General features: G+C 38.4%; 1 protein-coding gene across 1 annotated transcript; it reads left to right on the forward strand.

The window, feature by feature from the left end:
- Nucleotides 1-6,458: 6,458 nt before the first annotated feature.
- On the forward strand, nucleotides 6,459-9,045 carry pfdn5 (prefoldin 5). The gene is made up of 6 exons (XM_047347186.1): nucleotides 6,459-6,616; nucleotides 6,797-6,899; nucleotides 7,133-7,164; nucleotides 8,098-8,172; nucleotides 8,263-8,368; nucleotides 8,593-9,045. The coding sequence occupies exons 1-6, from the start codon at nucleotides 6,551-6,553 to the stop codon at nucleotides 8,676-8,678; spliced, it is 468 nt and encodes a 155-aa protein (XP_047203142.1). The 5' UTR covers nucleotides 6,459-6,550; the 3' UTR covers nucleotides 8,679-9,045.
- Nucleotides 9,046-10,946: the final 1,901 nt, after the last annotated feature.

The raw sequence follows: 10,946 nt of genomic DNA on the forward strand, positions 1-10,946 counted from the left end.
CTGAGTCTTTGCTGTTTTTGGCCATTCTCAGATCTTTTTGAATGCCAGTGTTGAATTTGTTTCCCCTCTTTCTGGTTTTGGTTTCCGATTTAAAACTCATGATTATTTTAGCTGAGCAGCCTATTATTTTCAACAGTTCTATGTTTTCCCATATTCATCTAACTTTATAATCAAAGTGCACTGTTCTTCTGAGCCATTGTCTGGAAGGACCCGTTTTCCTCCGACTGGAGGAGCGAAATGCACTATGACCATTAGCACTTCTGCATTAAGCCAGTGTCAGACTATTGCACAACCTCTATTGCTTAACATGTACCATTTAATGATTGAGCAAATAAAAGGGAAATATATTATTGGCTTGGATTTGGGAATGGTAGTAAACAAAACAAATGGCAAACTTGCATTGAGAACGAGCTCAGCTTGGGTACGACATTCCTAGCTCAGAGATCTGGCTTTTGAGACGAATCGAACACAGCATGATACATCAGGTTTAGAACCATTCTAAGTTATCTGTTGTTTGTTTGCATCAAATGCTACTCCTCCTTTGTACATTTCGATGTTTCTTTCAGGAAGCTGAGTTCCTGGTGTTTTCAGTAAGACAGCTGAAAGAGGCTGATGCCCGGAATGCTCGAGCATTAGAAACGTTAGAGATCCTGATCAGGAGGAGGAAAGGTTAGTGAACTTAGGGAATTACTGGTATGACCGAATCAATGTTTGCTTAAAAAAACATTTCTTTAGTCATAGTCTTACACAAGAACTTATTCAGTACTGCAGGGTTTGTAGAGTTGGGTTATTGTTGATAGAAAAAATGGTTTTATTATGTCTTCAGTGTTGATCAGAGATGAAGCATGAAAATTAATGAAGTCATTTTATTTACTAGGTATGTGAAGTTGTCACACAGATTGTGTAACCATCCTTTCTTCTCAAAAACAGATGAATTCCTTGTGCCACTCACTAGTTGTGTATCCTTTGTGTCTTTGCTGTTTTTGTCAAGATAAAAAGTATCTATCTATCCCTGCAGCCATTCTTACTTTTAGTGTTGGTTTATTGACATCACCTGGTTAAACCATTGACTCCTACCTTTAAAGAACTCGGGGACCTTTTAAAAAATGGTGAAAGGTTAAATGTTATTTGCCATACTTCAGAAAGTAAAACCTGTTCTATAAATGCATTATACTGAGTGACATTTCTTGTAAATTTGATGATTGTGGCTTAGATATAATGACAACCAAAAAATCAGTGTATCGCATAGTTAGAATATTACATAAGGATGTTTTATACAAAAATGTCAGGCTTCTGAAAACTATGTTTATTTCTATGCACTTAATGCTTGGTTGGGGCTCCTTTTGCATGAGTTACTGCATTAATGTGGCGTGGCATGGAGGTGATCTGCCTGTGGTTCTGATGAGGTGTAATGAAAAGCCAGGTTGCTTTGATGGCAACCTTCAGGTCATGTGCATTGTTGGGTCTGCTGTCTCATTTTTCTTTTGACAATACTTCACAGATTCTCTACAGGGATCAGGTCAGGCCAGTTTGCTGACTGTTACGGCCCTAGGCCTCATGGGCTGGGTTATGTGTGTTGCGGCGTGTTTGCCCTTTTGCTCTTCCTCTGTGCTGATGCTGTGGATTCGGAGCATCCACAGCATATATAAGCTGTCTGTTTTCTCCTTCCAGGAGAGGGAGGAAGGGGTCTCTCTGTCTGCTTGTTTTCTCCATTTTCCATGAAGCACGTGTGTGTGCTGCTCTGCTGGGCTGCGTCTCATGTTAATTTTTGTGTACGTTTACCTGTGGCATGGTCTTCCATTTTGGACTGGTCATAACATTGACCAATCAAGCTCAGTAGCACCATGGTCATAGAACCAGCTTTTGGTATCTTTGGCAGTGTGGGACATTACAAAGTCCTGCTGAAAAATGAAATCAGCATCTCCATTATGCTTGTCAGCAGAAGGAAGCATGAAGTGCTCTAAAATTTCCTGATAGATGGAAGCGTTGATGGTGGACTTCAGAAAACCCAGTGGACCAACACCAGCAGAGGCCATGGTACCCCAAATCACCACTGACTGGAAACTTCACACTGGACCTCAAGCAATGTGGATTCTGTGCCTCTCCGCTCTTCCTCCAGAATGTGGGACCCAGTTTCCCAAATGAAATGCAAACTTTGCTTTCATGTGAAAAGAGAACTTTGGACCACTGAGCAGCAGTCCAGTCCTTTCTCTCCTTAGCCCAGCTAAGACGCTGCTGTTGTTGTTGTTCATCTGTGCATACTGAATCCAGCCTCAGTCCACTCCTTGGGATGTTCGCTCAGACTGGATGTCACTTAACAATCTTCTCAAGACTGCAGTTAACCCTGTAGCTGGTGCATCTTTTCCTAACACACTTCTTCCTTCCACTCAGCTTTCCATCAATATGCCTGAATACAGCAGCTTCTTTAGCGACGTCCTTTTGTAGCTTACTCTCCTTGTGGAGGGTGTGAAAGACTGTCTTCTGGACAGATGTCCAGAAGACAGTCTTTCCCATGGCCGTGCGACCAACTGACCCAGACTGAGAGACCATGTAGAGGAAACCTTTCCAGGTGTTTTGAGTTAATCAGCTGATTAGGATGCGACACCCTGGGTTTCTATTACCTTTTCACAATATTCAAATTTTCAGACACTGAATTTAGGATTTTCATAATATGTAAGCCTTTATCATCAAAATTACAAGAAATTAAGAATGAAATGAGCGAGAAAAATAATGAACCTTTTTATTATAATCAATTTTTTTTAGCTGTAGCTGTAAAACACCAACATCACGTATTTGCTTACAAAGCTCACCACCTCAGCATCACTAAGTGCACACATTTTGTTTTAACCCACGACACTAATAACTGCACTATAAACCTGTCTGTCAGTGCAAGCATTACCACTGATCTAAACTAAATGTAATCTAACCGTCTTTCTTTGTGGTGGAATAGGCGTTAAAAGCAGCGCTTTCAGATCCCTGTGTTTGACCTGAACTGTTGATTTAGATGTGTGTTCCTGCAACAGTAAACTTGGAACCCGTCATGGTGAACGTGGGGGCAGGATTTCTTGTCGAAATGGTAGGATACGTTTGCTTTTAAAAGCCTGTTCTTGTGCTTTGAACTAAGACGTTCAGTATGCATCTGAGAAATAAGATGTGGTGTTTTTATCACATTATGCAAGTTAGTGCTGTAGATCAGATCTGGTTTTGATAACTGTTTTAATAAGTGATTGTACTGCTTTATCAAATTGCAGAAGTCTTTTACTCACCATCTCATTTTTCATATAAAATATTACGTTAGCTTTTACTGTTGGATTTATTGCCTTTGTTTTTATGTTAGGATCTAATCAATTGACATAATACAAACCCTAAGTGATCTGCAAGATGCAGAAAAGTACCAAAATCCACTGTCTGTGTGATGTGACCTTGTAAGCCTTCTACCACCATGATGGATGTTCCAGTTCCAGAGCAAGGCTGCCAGGCCTCATGCAGACCACTGCAAGGGCCTGACATCCCACCCAGCGTAATTGGGCCTGAAGCAACCAAGTAATGACACCTGATAGTGCCCGTTAAATGCAGCTGGCAGTTTGTAGAGGACTGCAGCTTTGTTTAGGCAAAACCTTGATCACATTTAAATTCTCAGAGGAGATTTTTCTTCCCACAATAAACGATCTTAACACCTCTAAGACTTTTCTCCAAGCAATCTGAATCTTCCCCAGCACCTCAATTTCATGTACTTTGCATCTTGAGGCCAAATGACCATGGGCAGATGCATCTTGCAACCCTTTTGAAGAGTGGGGTATGACCTCAGGTGTGGTACCTGTTACCATTACCCTCTGATTACTTTGTTGCTCCTTTTGTATCTTCACCACTGGACTCCCGTAGACCAGACTTGGTGTAAGCAGGAAGACGTTACTAGTTAAGGCGTGCCAACTTTAACCCTGTTGCAGTCATTGGACCATATGTGGTAAAAAGGAGGTGTGCGCTCTTCATAATCAGGATATTATAAAAAGCTGATCTAACCTTTATTATTTTCTGAAATCTGTACCTTGCAGACATTTTTTCTGTACAATTGTCTTGGGGTCCCACCACAGTATTGTAATCAGCTTGAGGTCTAGACTTTATCTAGGTTATTACATTAACTTGATTATTTCCTATTTATCTATTGTGATTGCTGTTGTGCTTCATTATTCAGTTTGGTCCAAGCAATAGCTGCTGATTAGATGACCTCACATTTGGCTCTAGAATACTTTGTTTTACAGACATGTTCATGGTCGACTCAATGAGCAAGGTGCCCAGTTTATTTCTATAACAATAACTTTTACATTCAACATCCATTAACAGCCCTATGAAGCCCTACTCAAAGATTTATTCCTTGATTGATTTTTTTTTTTTTGTGTGCAATTTCTCTGCACATTGCAGAGAAATTGCCCTTTGTTGGTTAACTTGCTGTGACCTCCAGCTTTCAGCTGTCGTAAATGTTTTCCCCTTGTGAATAATGTTGTTTATTGTGTAATGATAGACTTCAAATGTTTGGAAATGGCCTTATAACCCTTCCTGGATTGATGGACAGCAGCGGTATTCACAGTACATACAGCTTGTTATGCATTTACCTGTGTAGAACGTGGAGGAGGCCAAGGCATTCTTAAATCGGCAGAAAAATCTCATCTCAAAGCAGATGGGAAAGGTTCAGTCGTTTCTTGAGGACAGTTCAATCATCAAAGGTAAGCGGAGATTTCTTTCAAAAAGAATTTCCTGTTTTCATTTTTTCAAATTATACAGGATTTCTACACAGTCTGGAAATCCTGCTTTTTGATTCAAGCATTCCTGATCCCTATTAGTAGGTCTGGATAAGCATCAAAATATTAGTTTCCAGGCTTTTTTTCTCTATACCATTATCTTGAAGTTCAATTGCTCTATCTGTCCATTTATCCGCCTTCAATTCATATTTATATCTGCTTGTCCACCAATTCAGTTTTTCATCCATCCACCCTTTTGTCCATTTTCCATCTTTTTGTCCATTATCCATCAATTATACGCCCAACTATTCAGTTACGCATACTTTTGTTTGTACCTTCTCCACCTTTTTGTCCATCCATCCTCCTTAGTTTGTGGTTTTTGCAGAACTTGCCTGATATCATGAAATAAATGTTTTTGCACATCCATACGTTAAAATGTATTTGTACACTTGACAGAGTTTACCATCAAATATAACTGTTTAATAAATCATTCATAAATCCATGAATCCTTTTGTTTTTAACACTTATTTAAGCTTTCCTTTACTAATGCATTGCTTAAACTGTTTTATAGTGCAGGAATAAAAGCATCTGCTCTGACAGCAGGACCAGTATGAGATCCAAGTTCACCAGCAATAAGAGAATCCTGTTATTGTGTCAGCTCTCATCTGAGGTGTAGCTCTGCTCTGAACTTCAACTTTACTGTTGTTTTTCTGCATTATTCATTTTGTTAAGCTAATTGTTTTCATTTGAATTGTTTGAGCTATTGTTGCTTGTTTAAAATAAAATAATATCTTTAGAGTGATTCCTTGTGTTTTAGGTGAACTGGCTAAGTCATGCAGTTTGTAGGGTTTTCTTCAAAATGTGTCACCTGGACATCTTAAAAGCTTAGGAAATATTGATTATAGCGTTAGAGAAACATGCTGTGATACATTGTTACAGGGAAATGACTGTTTTACTGTTAAAACTATTTAAATGTTACAAAAAGAGACACATTTTTTCATTTCTGTAAAGTTGTTCATTTATGTTGTCTCAGTTGTGTGAGATATTGACAGAAGAATTTTATCAAATTATTTTTGTCTTTTGGAATAAATGATCCAATTACATTATGTTTTTAATTTGAGAAAACTTATTTTTATAGTTTCTAATGAAAAAAGATGGGGTGGGTTTATGCATCAGATTATAATTTGCATTTAAGCAGATTATAATTTGCATTTAAGCACGGATAAGCACCCACCCAATAACTCCTGGACACAGTTCTGCAATCAACAGTTTTATAATATAAATAAGTACGGTAGTCTCATTCTTTCATTTTTTTTTTGTCCTCAGGGCTATGTTGTTGAGGAATGCTATTGTGACCACATGGGGGCAGTGTTTCAGATTAATCTCACTCCATCGATCACTCGGAAGCACTACTAAATGCGTATACTCCTTAACAGTCAGCCGGTGGATGACTCGGGTAGAAGCGATGACGAAGGAGGAGTTCTTTAAAAGAGGGAAATGTAGCGGTGGCGGGACAGTCGGGGACGATCTGAGATAATTACGTCATTAAACGGACGTTTTAATGGAGACATAATATACTCTACTAGAAAACACCTGCTGGATAATGCAGATTCACAAAACATTGTTATTAAATGTATTTTCATTTTAGCACATAAAACCTCGGTTCAACGCTGTTTAGCTGAATGCTGCATGTTAGGTGTCTTGATTCTCCAGTCAAAATATGGGTTAACTCCGCCACCCCGGCGCACTGCTCGACACACTGGTTGACAAATGGTGCTCACCCACCACGGCTCGTTGCTCATCACGCTTCCAATATGGCGGTGAATCTCACTGACCTCTCCCTTCCTCAGTTAGAGGGATTAAAAGGCCAACTGGACCAGGTATCGTTGCATTTTTTCCTGTATAGATTCTAATTTATCTGCCATAAGTGACGTTATGAGAGCATTTCCATGGGTTAAAGGAAAACTGCTTAAACGCTGCTGGTGTGGATACCTAGTCGGTTACCACCATGATGCTTTCCTTTATTGGACTCGTTTGGTCATAATGGTTTTTTATTTCAGGAGGTTGAGTTCTTGACGTCTTCCATAAGCCAGCTGAAAGTTGCCCAGAACAAGTTTGTCGAAGCAAAAGACAGCTTGAATGTCCTGAACTCAAACAATAAAGGTACTAATTACGTTTCTGCTGGAACAAAATGCATATAGGGAATTTATAATACATAATGGTTTGCATAATTGAATGTCTCTACATGATAGTGATTTATTATAATTAGTCATATAATGACCAGGATTACAGTTTTCACTGTTACTGTTTAATCATAGTTGAATTCATCTTATGTTTGTGATTGTATGGCTTATATCAGCTGCTTGTAACCATGCTTTCTTTGTTTTCCCAAACAGGAAAAGAGCTGCTTGTGCCTCTCACCAGTTCTGTATCCTTTTTAACAACTCACCTTTCACTCTACACAGTACTCTGTGCAGAATACCACATCAAACTTCTCTGGATGAAAAGAAATGTTTCCATTACCATTTGTCTTTAATTTTTTTTTTCTGCAATCTTAGGTGTAGCTTATTGGTATCAGCTGTTTACCTCTGGGTGTCTATAGTTTTCCATTAAACTTTAGCCTCAGGTGACATCATGGATTTATTTTTAAAGCCAAGAAAAAAGCGTCACTCAGGGAACCATCTTTTACACCTGTTTTAGCCATTGATACTTCTAAGCTAAAGAATAAAAAGACACGTCTTCTTTGTGAGAACATATTTCTGGGTGGTGCAATATACACTGGTCAGATATAACTTGTAACTATGGTTACATGGCTAATATTGTTGGTCCGTATTTTGCTCAGTTAGGGCCACCATTGATGTGCTGTAGTATCTGGCACTACGATAATAGCAGAAGATTCTTCAAGTCTTGCTAAATGGGTAATCCATGGATCGAACTCATCCTACGGAAGCTGGATTGGATTAAGCTCTGGGGGAATCTGGAGGACATGTCAATACCTCAAACCATTCCTGAACCATTTTTGCTTGTGGCAGGGTCTATCATCCTGCTGTTGTAGGGCGCAATCTTCAGGGAATACTGTCTCTATAAAAGACTAGTGTCAAACATCAGCCTATTCATCCCTCATCAGATTTGATTAAAGCCTTACAATTGCCCATTTTTTTTTCAGCTTCTAACGCATTAACTTGGAGGACATATTGTTCATGTTTTGCATAATATATCCCATCCACTAACAGGTGCCATGGTGAGGAGATGATTTGTGTTCTTCACCTCACCTGGCAGGGGCCCTATTTTTATGCCTGGTCATTGTGTGTTAAAAGATATTGTATACCTTTTGAGATCCTTAACTGTCGATTGTATCCAGATGTATGTCCCCGGAACGTTAAATGATGTGGAATATGTGTTAGTGGATGTGGGGACTGGATATTATGTTGAAAAGGTAACGTGCTTGCCATTGAAAGCATACTACCGTCAGCCAACTATATCTAAGTACATAACACTGAATCATGCATTTTTTATGTTTTTGTAGAATGTGGATGACTCAAAGGCGTTCTTCAAGCGTAAAATAGATTTCCTCACGAAGCAAATAGAGAAAATTCAGCCAGCTCTTCAAGAGAAGCATGCTATGAAACAAGGTAAAATGACATGAACTATCTGAGTGATGCTCTGAACATTTTGTAGCTAGTGAACTCGGAATATCTTAATCTGAGATTAAATTTCACTCGATCGAAAACGCACTTGATGGTACTGTAGGTGTGATTAAAAACCTGGCACCTACTGAGAAAATGTTTCTGGTAGACCCACAACATCTGATAAACATTCAGATGCAGATTTAATTCTTTTTGTTTCTGTGTTGCAGCGGTCATTGAAGTTATGAACATGAAGATCCAACAATTACAACAAAATCAACAGGCATCACAGATGGTTGGAAGTACCAAGGCCTAATGAAAACAACTGTTGGAGCTATTCAGGTTTAGGGACATTTTTGAGTTTGTCTAAAACGCTCAAATCATGTTTCCAATCTAGGTGAGCTGTTAAAAAAAGATGATGTACTTGCAACAACTTAAATTAAACAAATCTTCATAATTAAACCTAATTAATTCTTGATTCAAAGCTCATGCACATCTTGTCCATATTTATTAATTGGTTCGGTCAGTCAACCCTATATATGGTTACTTTCCTCTTAATTTACAGTGCTGGAGACCTATCTGAATTATTTGTTCATTTTATTCAGCAGCTGTAAAACAAGTCTGTCAAGAAAACCTCAATATTGTTAAAAGAAGTAAAATTTAAACTGTGTACGTCTTCTAAACTGAGTACTTTGGTGACTTATCTCTGTTGTATCTGCAATCTTCCAAAATAGACATTCAGTGTATTCAGTGTAAACCTAGATTTAGCCGAGTGTCCAGTCCTTTAGATACTTTTGCTATTAGGAAAAGTGGATATGTAATTTGGCACTAAAATTCCCCTGAAGTATTGCTTGGTGTAAGGTTTGCCTCATATTGACAGTTGAAACCAGATATTCACACAAACAATAAAAAGACAACCCCCACTTTTCTCGTATTGGCCAAAACTCAGACTTCCTGTTTTAGGTCAGTTAGTTTTAGTACCTGCTAAATACTAGACGTTTTCAGATACGTTTTCTTGATTTTTAATTCTGAAGTTTAAAGATATTTCTTTTTTATTTGGTAGATTTGTCTTTTAAACTGTATCCTTTGGGTCAAACATTTCTGCCACACTTACTTTACATTTGGATCTCGTTCTGGGGCTTAAAGCTTCACCCTTTTTCCTCCAAATTTAACATATGGGTCATTATGGCCAATTTCAATTTTAAGTTAAGATCTCTGTACCGAGTAGATTTGTAAAGTTATCTGGCTTCTAGCTCCATGCTGGACCACTATAAATCATTTAGAGTAAACATGCGCCTCATCAGGAGCATGGAATAAAGCAAACTAGAATGAACATGGTTAAATATTGAAAGTTGTAAGCTTCTGTTGTTTACAACTGGAAAAGACTATTAGATTTACACCGTAAAGCCATGTGTGTGCATAGTACACCGCACTCATAGTTTGTACCAGTACTGTGTATTTATTGCAATACTTTATATGCAAAATGCATTTGGTGTACTGTGCAATTTTTAAAAGTGCACAAAAGAGAAATGTTACTGTATCAAATGCTAGTATATAGTTTACCATCCTACGTGGTCTAGAAAATAGGTTTTATTCCACTAAAATATCAAACACGCTAAAACTATTTTGTGATAAATATGCTTTATTACATTCCAATTAGTCTACACACTCTTTCAGTTCGAGGGTTTTATGTTTCAGGGTGTTTAAAATTATATGGTGGATGACTGTGTACATTAAACAAGGCTTGGTGACTATTTCTGCTGCATTCTATTTGACTCCAAAGTAAAACTACATTGTTTGCTCGTAGTTGGGCCCAGTGACTATTACCAGTACAATGCAACAACAAAGTATCTATCTGCATACTATGCTTTCAAAAACTTTAGCAACATGTTCACTAACTTTGGTTGCATAGCACTTTGAATAATGGGTGACTTGATGAGATACAAACCAACAGAAACACAGTTTTTCATTTCAACTATTGCTACCTTTTAAACAAATGGCAGCCATTTTAGATTTTGAAGTTTGGTGTTGGCAGGAAATTCCCAACTTTGTTTGGAAAAGTGTTTACTGAAATGGTCCTTGTTTTTGCAGACAGCCATTGACACCTTCTACAAGGAGGCTAAGTCACAAAAGATCACTTCTAATGAAATTACCTGGTCACAAAGTGTCATATGCAAACAATAATGGAAGGTTTAGTGGAAGAAAAAAATGTTACAAAAACGTGCACCAACGGGTTTGGAATGTTGATGGAGTCTGTGTGGTCCAACGTCTTTTATGAAGTCCATAGTCAGCGCAGCCATCTTCAAGGAAATTTTAGAGCTGTTTTTGGCTTCCCTCTGCTGACGAGCTTTATGGGGATGCTAATTTCATTTTCTAGCAGAACTTGATACCTGTCTACACTACCTGCTTTAATTACCATGGCATATTCTTGATGTGCCAGCAAACTAGTCTGATCTAAACTTAAAAGAGAATCTATGGAGGGTTCTCAAGGGGAAAATGGGGAACGGCAGAGAAGAAAAGGTGAGCTGAAGCCCTTTAACACCGCAGAAGACCCACAGACTGGTCACATCCAAGCTGTGCTGCA

This window comes from Girardinichthys multiradiatus, chromosome 20 (genome assembly GCF_021462225.1).
Source record: "Girardinichthys multiradiatus isolate DD_20200921_A chromosome 20, DD_fGirMul_XY1, whole genome shotgun sequence".
In the NCBI taxonomy this organism is placed as follows: domain Eukaryota; kingdom Metazoa; phylum Chordata; class Actinopteri; order Cyprinodontiformes; family Goodeidae; genus Girardinichthys; species Girardinichthys multiradiatus.

Bases quoted from the DNA above. Each gene is read 5' to 3' on its own strand.
- pfdn5 (XM_047347186.1), top strand. From the start codon at position 6,551: ATGGCGGTGAATCTCACTGACCTCTCCCTTCCTCAGTTAGAGGGATTA. The intron at 6,900-7,132 runs GTACTAATTACG...TTTCCCAAACAG, and splicing joins CCTGAACTCAAACAATAAAG to GAAAAGAGCTGCTTGTGCCT. The intron at 8,173-8,262 runs GTAACGTGCTTG...ATGTTTTTGTAG, and splicing joins CTGGATATTATGTTGAAAAG to AATGTGGATGACTCAAAGGC.